Genomic DNA, 12233 nt, shown 5'->3' with positions numbered 1-12233 from the left:
CAGAGAAACAAGCGTGCAGACAAGCTTGCTTACTCTGTTCCACCAGGACCCCAAACGAGGGCACCCAGGACTACGCAGTGGGATGGGGGGCAAATCTGAAAACTGAAGAGTTTTCTCTGAAGAGTTTGCCGTTTCCTGCTACCTCTGTTCATACCCTATCACCTGGTTTCCCGGGTAACAGACACGGCCAGCTTGAATGGCATATGAATACTGGGTCTTTTTTCACTCTTCTTGCTGGTGAGCAGGTAGAGGACCGTAGATAAAGGGATGGATGGCTGAATCAGAGTGGAATGAGTGGCTGATGATACCTCGGATCGCACTTTACCTACTCAACCCCTGGGCAACTCAGACACACTCCTGCATGCACTGGGACGTGTGTGCATGGTCAGATCCACATCCCTCCAGTCTCCCTCCAAAACTGAAACAGGCTAGCGGACATGGACATGCTGTGCCAAGGCGGACTGAAAACCCAGAGGGAGGAGGAATGTAGGCAGGAGATGAGGCTGAACTGTATAAGGCCTGAGAAAAAGACCAGCCAGGACACCCGCCTCCATCCCACCCCTCCCCAGAATGCACCCTTAGGACTGCAGAGCCTTGTTCTCTGCCCTTCGGAAGCCAAGAGCGGAAGGAAAGGCTGGTGATGTTCAAAACCACCTTTCCAGGTCTTTCTTCCTCTCTCTCATTCTCTCTCCTTTTAATGTAAGATCTCACAGAGGCCAGGCTAGCCTCCAACTTGATGTTGTAGCTGAGGATAACCTTGAACCCATGATCCTCCTTCCACTGCAAGTGCGGTGTTGGGACTTCAGACACGTACTGTCATAGCCAGCTTTAGGGATCTACTTTAGAGCATGGTCAGGTTAAAAACAAAACAAAACACCTCAAATCAGAAACCTAAACAAAATGAATTAGCAAAAGAATGGTAATTCTAAAAAGCCGTGTGTAAACTCTCTGGTTTATTTGGACAATTGAAACTTAAAAGAACACTTTGTATTTCAGATCCGAAACTCTGGGACGGCGGCGCCCCGGATGGTTTTGGTGTGTCACCTTCGCTCGGTTTTTGCTAAGACATTGGTCATCGGGCAGCCAGCTAGCTGCTGCTGTAATTGGCCAGAGAGGAACCCGCGCTATGCTGCTAAACAGAAAATTGATCTCACTTGAAGCCAAATGATAAAGACAAAGCCCGGTCAAGAGTTTGTGTAACTACCCTCTGACCCTTGCCTAAGATGACGTTGAAGAATAAACCAGCATTTTCTAGAAAACCGTTCCCTGAAATGGCTCCATCCCGGGCAGTGCTGGACAGCAGCAGGAAACAGAAAAGGCTCCACCCTGGGCGAAGCCAGATGACAGCGGGGAATAGAAAATTTGGGGGTCTTAAAGAACAAAGGAGAGAAATGAATATTTAAGATAAAAATCTATACAGGTTTAAAAACACAACAAAAATGAACACGTACATATACGTACACACACACATATTCACCTTCAGAAAAACTTTAGATTTAACTAATTTTAATTCACATTGGGATGATGTTAATTTTAAGATATTCAGCTGACAACCATCCCACCCCCTGCCCTGCCCCCGGCCCTGACACACACACACCTTATCAGATCCCATATAGAAAGGGCAGATAAACCACACTTAATTTTCCTCGACTTAAGAAACCATCTGACCCTTTAAACTCCAGCCTGATGATGTGGCTGTCCAGGGACAGCAGAGGACATGGGAAGCCTGGAGCAGAATGGCCCAAGTACTCAAGTGTTCCTCCAAATGTGGCCATCTGTTAGAGGAGGAGGCCTGCCTTCATTCTCTCTCCCAGGTCTGCCCCAGTCCAGCCCAGGCTGAAAAAACGGAAAAGAGGCCTTTGAGAAAAACTAAAATCCTTTGGGCCACAAGATCACCAGCCAGTGAGTCTCTCTGCGATCCCTCGGCTACTCTGGATCAACTTCAAGGTGAGAGTTTCTACTGGAATGTCGCCAGGCCTGATCTCAGCTCAGGGAAAAGACAGGCAGGCAGGCAGCCTTTTGTACCCTGTCACTCATTTTAGGGGCGGGGGTAGGGCGGGGGGTTGGCCCATGGTGCAGGCTTGCACACACCAGTACACGTAGACTCTCCAGGGCAGAATGACCCAGGGCTGGATGTAGCTCCTGATGGTATCACCAAAAGGCCCGAAGCTTCTTTACCCCGGTACTTATAAATTAAAATCCCCTCAAGATCCTCTCTGATTTTAATCCTGACCGAGGCAGAAAGGCAAAAACAGAGAGGCACTCACAGGAGGGAGAAAAAAAGCCCAGGTCTCTCCATGTGTCCACACTTGTATCATGTTTGGTGTCTATTTTTGGATGATGAACTGGGGGCGGGGGGGTCTCTGCTCTCCACAAATCTTGAAGCAGAGCAGCCAGAAGCTGGGCTGCCTTGCAGAGCACACACTCACTCAGAGCTCAGACTCCAGGGAAGCACTCACTTCCTGCAAGCTGGCATTGGAAGAGGCTGATGGGATGGGTGAAGACAAGCCCCTGCCCCTGGGCCCCCCAATGCTTTGGGCGGAAGTCATCATGAGCTCTTTTCAGAGCTTTGCCCCCCCCCCTGCATGACTCCCAGAGACAAGGGACCAACCAGCCCGCAGTCAAAGGCTCCCACCACACTGTCCCAGTGTGGCCAGGAGATAAGGAAGGAAATGCCCCAGCAGATAAGAACTGAGGGTCTAACCCAGTGTTCTAGGGAAGGAAAGTCTCCAAGTACCGACCTCACCTATTCATTGCCTTGCGAGCCTCTCCAGAGGAAGGTATCTGGTGCCAGCACAGCTCTGTGGTTGTCAGTGAAAGATCAGTGGGCCTCCCTGGTGGCAAGAGACAGGCTGGTCCTTCGAGGGTTAACCTGCCGGGCCAGCTTATCACAGAGGTCACTGAGATGTGCAGAGAAGTTGAGCATCCCAGTCCCCCATGGCTGGTCTGCTAATTACATTTGCAATTATAAGCACCACAACCTCCCTACACAGGGACCAGACCACACTGGGCCAATGGGACAACCAGATGTAACCCGGCCCCAGGCCACTCTGGTTCCACCAGGAGACACTAGGGCCAGCTGAAGCCTGTGGGCGTCCCACCTCTAAGGAATGGTCCTCTTCGCAAGCAAGCATTCCACAGAGATGGATGAGTGTGTGGGGACAGAGATGGCAGACTCGGCACACGGGAAGGCGGCTCTGTCAGGGGTCACAGATGTATACCACCAATTTTTTTTTTCTTCAGCCCGAGAAGCAGCAGGGAGTCTCAAGGGCACACAAGCAGAATGTTCAGGATGCTTCCCAACTGGCTGACGGATTTGGCTCCAGCCCATCCTTAACTCCACCCTCCCAGCTTTCCAGGAGCAGTCTGCAGACCCTGCACTCTCGTAGCCCACTCGTGCCCCACCCAGCCAGCCCCCCGAGTGTCTCTGGGGGACTACGGAGACTGAGAAGGACACTAGAAGCTGAGCATTCCAGCCAAGCTGGAACATTGCAGTAACATTGAGTCAAGAGTCACCAGAATCCAAGACAGACATTCCCAGAGGTCACCAGCAGCACTGGCTGAGGCTGAGCAGAGCTCCTATCTAAGGTGAGCATCCCAGTCCCCCAGGGCTGGTCTGCTTTGAGGGGTCTCCTGCTGAGAGAGGCGGGTAGCAGGTGAGGGAGGGCATCAGAATTTAGGGCATTCATGGTATGGCTCGGGCTTTATTTGAAAAGGTAAATCATGGCCTAACTATCTACCATTCTCTCCTTTAAATTCGGACTATGGCTTAATCATCTTGAGATGACAAGTTCTGTAGCCAAGTCCTAGGGGGCCAGGTCAATAGCACCCTGCCTCTGGTCTGTCAAATGCCCTCCCTCCTCCTGCAGCCTGCCTGCTCCCTAGGCTTCCCCCCACCACACCCTTGGGCACTACCATAGCCTGGAAATCATAGAGACCTCTACTCCAAAGAAGCAAGGCATTTTGCGGAAGACCAAGGAAGGAGAGAAACTTTTCAATGACTTTCGGCTCTCTCCAAGAAACATTTGACAAAATGAAGTACAAAGGTATGAGGGCACTCTGAGAGGGCCAAGTGTGACATCAAGTCACCATCACAGCGCCTACCCCTCCCACACATGCTGCTTTCCCCCCAAAGTCCCCTCTGTCCCTTTTCTCCTGGACTAAATGGGATATTTATTGATTACTCCCAATCAATAGAATGAAAATGTTCCTGTTTGGGGGATCAAGTTGTTTCTCTTGTGTATGCTCTTGGAGAAAAAAAAAAGTCTTTTCATATACTGTAATTTATTGGCAAAATAGAGGATTGTTTCTGAAGAAAAGGAATTGGTAAAATAATCAGCTCCAAGAGGAAATTTCCAAGGAGATAGGGCGTCCCGGACCAGGAAGGGCCTGCGCACTGACTGAGTCCTGTGACACCGGCCTAATGTTTTTTCTATTTATTGCCCCGGGGCTGAACAACTCTGCCTAGCTGTCCTATCATCCTCTACCACCTAGCTACACCTTCAGGGGAGTGGCCGACAGATAAAGGCTTATTTTCTGGGGCCCCTCCCCTGGAAAACCACAACTAATGCCTTCACTCTGATTTATTTTTGAATGTACCATTAAAAATTAATTTCCCCCTTTGTTTTTCTCCAGGTCACTGATTTTGAATTACCGTGTGGCATTTTTTTCCTACGTGTGAACCCACATATTTTACCTTTGGGACAGTTTGTCCTTTGTTTCTTTCACATCAACATAGTGGTCCTCCTCCTCCTCCTCGGAAGGTGGCAACCCCACCCCCGCCCCACCCCAGACACACAATTGGGTTTTGTGCCTCGGGGTCCCCAGTGAATGCGTCATTGACTCATTCACACACAGGGCACTGGGGGGAGAGTACATTCACCCTGGCTCCGGCAGGTCATTCCATGTACATAAAACACTGACTAGGAAGGGTGAGGGAGTCACCTCCAGGATGGACTACGGGAGAATGAAAAGGAAGGGTGTGTGTGTGTGTGTGTGTGTGTGTGTGTGTGTGTGTGTGTGTGTGTTCATGTCTTACCTGGGACAGTGAGGATGACAGAGAGGGGGTGACACATGCCTTCTGTGTGTGAGGAGACAGGAAGAAAGCTTCAGGCTTTCCCCTCTCTGAACTCACATTCCCTGTGTGTATGTGTGCCCTTGGGCTTTGGGCTTTCTCAAGTCTGGGAATGCCAATTACCACGTGGGGGTAAAGACCATATGCAGAGAGCACATGACCCCCTCCCTCCCACCCACCCCCACTCCACCTCAGGTTCTCTGAGACACACCAGCCTGTGGGAAATGCACGCAGGCCGCCATTCTTCCAACACACCGACGTTGCAGCCCCCTGACTTGTTACTTGGCTAGAGGTGGCCCCAAGCTATCTGCCTCCTCCAAACACCTCCCTCGGTCCTTGCCAGGCTCATCCTTGTGCAAATGTGAACCCAGCTTCTGCACACACCTGTGTGTGTGAACTGCTGGTTATAGCTTGGGGCTGCCGCTGGGAAGGTCCTCGGTTTATAAAAAGAAAAAAGGACAGCATTTCACGACTGTTTGAGTCCTCAGTAACAGCAGGCATACTTTGACTTTTGGTATGGCTAATGGATGGAGAAGCTATTGTTATTGCTATTACTATTTTGAAAAAAGAAAAGAAAAAAAGAGCCAGAAAGGGGAGAGAATCCTCACCACTGCCAGGTTTAGTTTATAAATGATTTCCGATTCACACCTTCCAGCAGACCTCCAAGACCTGTTTGTTGTCTCCCTGACATTCCTCTCAGTTCACATTTCTCCCCAAGCTGAAATCAGGCTCTCTGCGGGTTCTGGGAAGCGCTCAGCTCTTCGCCCTGGAGCTGTCCCGGCTCACTTGGTCAACACTACCAAAGCATACATTCGGCCCCCCCCCACATACGTGCACACACATTTTCATATTGATTCCTGATGACTTGACCCGGGGACAAACACAGAGACATTTCGAGCTCAAGGGAAGAAGTCACCTCCGGAGAAAAGGAGCCTAAATAATTTAAATATCCAATATTTGTCGTACTTGGTAATTTTATGTGAGGAAATGCCCAACAAGCATACCCTCAACCTATTCTTTCCCCGGGGTTCTCCCGGTTCTCATAATCCCTTGGGGAGGAGCCTGAAAGCCAAGACCCTCCACTCCCACTCGGCAGCCCCAGGAGCTTCGAGCAGCATAACCTTGAAAGAGAATGAAAAGCCACTTTTCAAGCTGATGGAAATCAGAATCCATTATAATTAAGGATCCGCTTTCCTCTCCCAGCTCAACATCTCCTTCTAAGCCCCAGTTTAAATTCTGCAGGTATCTAATCTAAAGGACTCTTTGCCCTGGGGGAAAAATCCTAAAACTAGGAGCGAAATGGTCAGTGTGGGGGTGCCCGGGTCAGCCTGGCTATCAACACGGCGGCGGTGCTGCGAAGTTGCCTCCTCGTGCCTGCCCGGCCGCAAGTAGAGTGGTCTCCGAGGCGAGGTGGAGGGTTCGAAACTTCACCGAACCAGACGTGGTCCACAGCCTTTATCTTAGAGCTGTCTCCCCAGTTCTCTGGCGGGATGGTGCAGGGAAAGGATCAGTGGTGTGTAAAGGAAAGGACCGTGGTAGGGAAGAAAACCTGACTCGGTAAGTTTCTTTCAGAAGAAAAAGGGGGATGGGGTAGGGGAAAAAACACAAAGTTACTTAGGAAAGCTGCCCGCGAGAAGCTAGAGTTTTCATTTAATTCGTTTTGTCTTCATTATTAAGCCTGCGGAGGACCATTTTCAGGCCCGCACAACGGGTCCGAACACTGCGGGTCCCATCCAAGAGCGGTGGGACACGGAGCGCCAGAGGGGAGCCCCTAGCAGGTGCTTGCGCAGGCGGCACGGCCACCTTGGAGAGCGCGGGTGGCCTTGGTTGAACCGAGATAGCCCGGGCAGGACCAGCGGGGCAGCCACTCACGGTTTAGGGTCCGTTCTTCCCTTCCCACCCAGGATGCTCGGAAAACTGTCCCAAGACCCCGGAGCTACCAAGAGTCGCGTCCAGCCGCCGCAGCCACAGCCACCCACGTCGCTCGCTCGCATCACCCACGTTCTAGCGCTACTCAGCCCGCGGCGGGGGAAATAGCGCCCGACACGCTGCCTGGAACCTCCAACTGACTTCACCTCCACCTCAGCGCCGAGCGGGCCACCCGGGCTCCCGGCGGGACACGGGCTCCCCAAGCAGGGCGTGCGGAGCGCAGCGCTCCGGGCCCCGCCGAACCCCAGGGGCTCCTGGGACCCGCACACCGAGCGCGTCCCGCTGGGACCCCGGTGCCTGCGCGACACAGGCCGCCTGCAGTTCCCGACTGGACCCAGCATGCTTGGTGTTCTGCCCCTGGCTGAAATCATTTTTGGGTACCCAGGATGGAAATCAAAACAGCCGCGGGGAGGGTTCCTAGGACGGGACAGAACACCCTTGCAGCCACGTTCCCGCACCTGTTCTGGGCTTCCGCCTGCCCCTCACGGAAATGGAGAGATTTTGTCACCGTGGAGCAAATTCAGAGTGAATGAGAAAGCGCCGCTGTTGTCTAAAAGTGAGGGCTCACGAAAGAGGATGCGGGGAAAAGTTAAGAGGAGGGTTTAAGCCCGAGAGAGAAACCCAGCAAGTGTGTGGCTTCTCCTCTACTAAGTCCCCGAGTGCCCTCCCACCCCCAAGTCCGTGCCACTTCAGGAATGTGTAGAAGAGGAACTGCGACATCCAGGACAGAGACACTTGGATGGGCAGAAGGACGGACGGACGGACAGACAGACGGGAAAGTAAGGCACCTACTGGTTGTGGTAGCCCAGGGGGTCCGGGATGCAGAGTTCGGACACGTCCATCAGTCCCGTTTTAGCATTCCCAGTTGGAAGAGACCGGCAGCGGGGGAAATCACGAGGAAGACGAGTGAAGGGCACCGGCGAGGTGCGAGTCCCGGCAGGGCACGGTGAGCGCGAGAAGGAGGAGTGGGGGGACGCGGCCGCGGCGGGGGAGCCGGAGGCAGAGAGCCGCGCGCAGCCCCGCGCTCCCACTCATCCGCGCGTTCCGCGAACGGGCAGAGGGGACGCGAAGCCGTGGAGGAGGAGGCTGGGGCGCCCGACACTTGGAGCCCACTAACCCTACTGTAGCTTTAAGGCTGGGAGACTGATGTATGATTTGGCTCCTATTGGCTATCTCTCAGGGGCTGGACTTAAAGTGACAGGATCGAGCTGGGGTGGGGGGAGGGGGGCCAGCCCAGGAGACTTCAATGGAATAGGACACTCCCGCGGACAAGCAAGGTCTCCATCTCCTGTGGAGTCGGAAGGCTGGATTTTTAGAGTCCTAAAGCTTGCATTCTTGCTCATGCAGCTGAAAAGCGGGGTGGAGGGGTGGGGGCGGGGGGGGGAGCGCAGTCCAACTGCCTGGTGGGACTGTTGGGGGGAGGGTGCTAACATACGCGCCCCCACCCACCCACCCGGTATACAGCTCTAGGAACGAGCAGGCTTGGCAAACCCCTTCTCAGCCCCTCAGAAAGGGTTTGTTCTCCAAATTAAAAACTAGTCACATTCCGCACCATCACCAACCACCGTGGAGCAGCAGCCGGCCGGGGGGCTTAGAAATTCGTGTTTAGGTGTGAACCGCGCAAAGAGTCAGGCCAGCAGGTGAGGTGCGGCCAGCCAGAGGAGACAGATCCCCTCCCCTGCACCTATCACCTGGGTCTGCTCTGAACCGCTGGCAAACGGCTAGATGCAGGGTGTGTATCCACAAAATGCCTCTAGACTACCAAGTCAGGCTTGGCCCATTGGCAGATCTCAATAGTGTCCCCAGGACACAGGCCCTGGGCATAAATCTCTGTCTGCTTGGGAAAACACAATTGTGCTTTTTAAACCTTTTTAAACTTGTCACAGCTTCTCTGGGGCACAAGTTGACACTTTTGAACTGCACACCTGAATTCCCAGCGATCAACACACCTGCATCCCCATCTCTCCCTCCGTGAACCAGAATATTATGGGCTGCCACTGTACCAAAATAAGCCATAAGTCAAGTCCCAGCTCTTCTTGTGGGGCTTTTTGTCTTTGGGGATGTGCCTGCCACAGGGATAATAATCAATTTGATGACTCAAATGAGTATGTGTGCTGGTGTGGATACAGAATTATTTAAACGGGGGAGAAAAGGCCCTCAGGAGAGACTATCACCTTATTCTCTCATATTCTACAAAAGACAATGAACGGTGATGGGGGGGGAGAGACATAATTTTATTACCAAAATAATGTGTAAGTGGAGTGTGGCTGTAAGCAGTGCTGTGTTTTTTAGGATAAAGCAGGGAGGGAGGTGGGGGAAGCCGAAGGAGGGGTCAGCCACTCTGGAGGGGTCTGGGGAATAGACACTGGCTTCAAGGGTGGTATTTGGCTTGGATTAAATGCACTAGTTAGGGCTGGGAAGGGCCACTGATATGGCTCACATGTGAGTAAGTGGAGGAAAGCATAGGGCGATATCAAGAAATGGATAGGGATGTTTGCTCTATCAGCAGACCCCCAGCACACTTCCATCGTTTAAAAAAAAAAATAGGTGTTTTATTAGAGACAAAGAGATCCGGAGATGCTGTCCTTGACCTTGGTTTCTATATGACCCCATCTCTTGTGCAGGCCTCAGTGACCAGCTTCTCTGAATTCTTTCTCTCTCCAGTCCGTTCTCCAAGCACACACAGGCTTGACAGTGGTTTGAAAATACACAGTTAATGACTCTTGTTACAATGAGGAATGAAGCCTGATCTTTGGCCAGTAGGGACATCTTCACATGACAGGATTCTGTGGGTCCCTTTGTACCCCCTCCACAGCCCAATCACTGCAGCTGCCATCTAGAAGACCCCTCTCTCCCTCCCAGACAGCACCCGAATCTTCAGCCAGTCACACTGTTTCAAGTTGCTTAACACAGTTAGCAGTCACATGTGTACTGGTGTGAGGTACTGCCCCTCCCCACTAGATTGGAAGTCCCATAAGAGGAGTGGCTGGTGTCTGTGCTATTCACTGGAGAATCCATCCCAGCATCCGGTACCCAGCAGTACCTGGTGCAGAGCAGCTGATGGACAGAGGTCACACAGCAAAACCCCTTTAAAAATCCTCAGTTATAGATGTGTGCCATACTGTCTTGATGTGCCAGGCCGCAGCCTTCACTCAGCCCCGAATCACAGGAGTGCCAGCCACAGTGTGCTGTGTAGGCAGGCTATGAAGTTCACTAGGCTGGGCACAGTCAATGCCCTTCCAACCTACGATCATTTCAACTCACGATAGGTTGCTGGGGATGTAGCCCCATCCTGAGCTGAGAAGCGGCACCTGCATTTAGAGCTCTCCTCAGGTTTGATAAATGGAGAGATCCGTACATTTCTGTGTGTGCTGAAATGTCCTCCCCCGGGTCACACAACCAAGACTGGCAAAGCATGTCAGCCGAGGTCTGAATTTCTGCTCCAACCACTCCTTAATATTCACAGGCAGGCCTCCCACCTTGCCCTGCCTCCTTCTTCCCTGAATGCAAGTTCTTTCCGAGGCTGTGGGGGATCAGTAGCATGAGCCTCTGGATGTATTCCACACATAGGTCCACTGGGGATGTGGACATCTGTGTCCACCTCTTACCGCCTGATGGACTCCTGGGAGGGCAAGAGGAATTGCCAGTTGGTGGGGGCCAATTTCATGACGTAAGCCATGCCCTAAGCCATGATCTGGTGACAGGTTATCTACAACCACAGTCATTCAACATGGTCTACTCTGCTCCAAAGACCCATGCTTCCCTGGGGACAAAAAGCACAAATCAGGCCATCCACACTGAGCCACCCTCTGCTAGGTTCCATCATAGCTGGCCTCGGTCCTTAATGTCGTCATCACGTCTGCACCGGGGTCTTCTGCCATCCTCGAAGCACCCTGCAGCACCCGGGCAATCCTTGTCTGTGGCTTGGTGCAAATTAAACCTTTGCTCCTTCAGAACCCGGTCTTGATTTTATCCTCCCTCCCTTAGGACAGACTCCTCACACCAGCGTTATTTTTCTTTCCCCACAAATAAGGCGATAGTTAAGAAATGCCTCCTTCTACATGCTCTAGGACCAACCACAAGAGGAAGCTGTTTGTATCTCTCAAGCCACGAAACTCAACCGAACTGGTAGTCCCCCAAGAGGACTTGACCCCTGGCCTCATCACTAAATAGGACCCACCAGGCAATTTTAGAGCGTCTACCCTCTGGTCACTAAGTCCAGTGGATGTGAGAGCTGATAGTTTGGTTATGCCATCTGTCCCTCATCCATTCCCACAGCTCCTGAAATCAAGGGTGTGGGTGAGAACAAGACCATGAGGGAAATACCCAATGTATAGATACATTTCTTACCACCAGACCAGGAAGAAGAAGCTGACTCCATGGAGTTGTTTGGATCATAAGGCAACCCTGATTCTGCTCCAGCTCACAGTGAGGACTAGGGAAGGTGGGTCCTGGGATGGCATCCATTGACAGTCCACAGTGACTAAGGCAGGCCCCACCAAGTCAGTGACCTTAACCTGAGCATCTCTGAGGACAGTGTGTCATGGGCTCCAGGCCAGGGGAACGTCCCAAGCCACACACCGCTGCAGATCTGCCGCCTTCTCATGTGCTTGAATCTTGGTACGGAGTTATATCTCCTAGTGGGGGCCAGCAGACTGCCAGCCCATTGGCTGGCACTTGTGCCAAGGATCATAAGGAACTGATAACACTAATACAATGTGAGTTTGTGCTCTGTAATAGTCTCCTGCTGACAGATAAATGCTACAGAAATATGATGGCTTTTCCTGAAGCTCTAATAGGTCATTATTGGGGCTAGAAAGCCTGTGTTCTATTAACACTGCCACCATGACACCAGAACCACGAAGGGGCATCTTGAGTGGATGAATGTGAGGGTCCTTGCCTCACACCACTATCTGAAATCCATACCAGGGGTCTCGGGAGAATGTCTAGATGTTTCAAAACTCTGTTACCTGCCCCCTCATCACACATCCCAAAGATTCCATGCTCCCCAACACAGCCGAAGAGTATGTGAAAGCTTCCTGCTTAGCCTGCACACAGATTGGTTCTTCCTCTAGGTCCTGTGCAGAAGACAACCAAAGCCAGCAGGGAGAAGGAAGGACCAGGACACTGGTAAACAAAGGCCTTCCCTTCTCCCTATCATCAGGAGAATCAGAGGGCGTCACGGCTGTGACAGCATTGTTGACAAAGTTTTGGGGGAGGAAAAGAAATG

General features: G+C 52.1%; 1 protein-coding gene across 2 annotated transcripts in view; it reads right to left on the bottom strand.

Annotated features, from left to right (window-relative positions):
* Esrrb (estrogen related receptor beta) overlaps positions 1-12233 on the bottom strand; it is a 166328-nt gene that overhangs the window by 95063 nt on the left and 59032 nt on the right. Inside the window, exon 1 of one of the 2 annotated variants that reach the window (XM_006990302.4) lies at positions 7796-8133. The exons of the other annotated variant lie outside the window; for it this stretch is intronic. Coding sequence (XP_006990364.1) covers positions 7796-7845 — 50 coding nt within the window. The 5' untranslated portion in view covers positions 7846-8133. Of the gene's footprint in view, positions 1-7795; positions 8134-12233 lie in introns of those variants that run through there. 2 annotated transcript variants of the gene reach the window in all.

The sequence above is a fragment of the Peromyscus maniculatus genome, chromosome 14 (assembly GCF_049852395.1).
Source record: "Peromyscus maniculatus bairdii isolate BWxNUB_F1_BW_parent chromosome 14, HU_Pman_BW_mat_3.1, whole genome shotgun sequence".
Lineage (NCBI taxonomy): Eukaryota > Metazoa > Chordata > Mammalia > Rodentia > Cricetidae > Peromyscus > Peromyscus maniculatus.
This window is presented reverse-complemented; position numbering and strand designations above follow the sequence as displayed.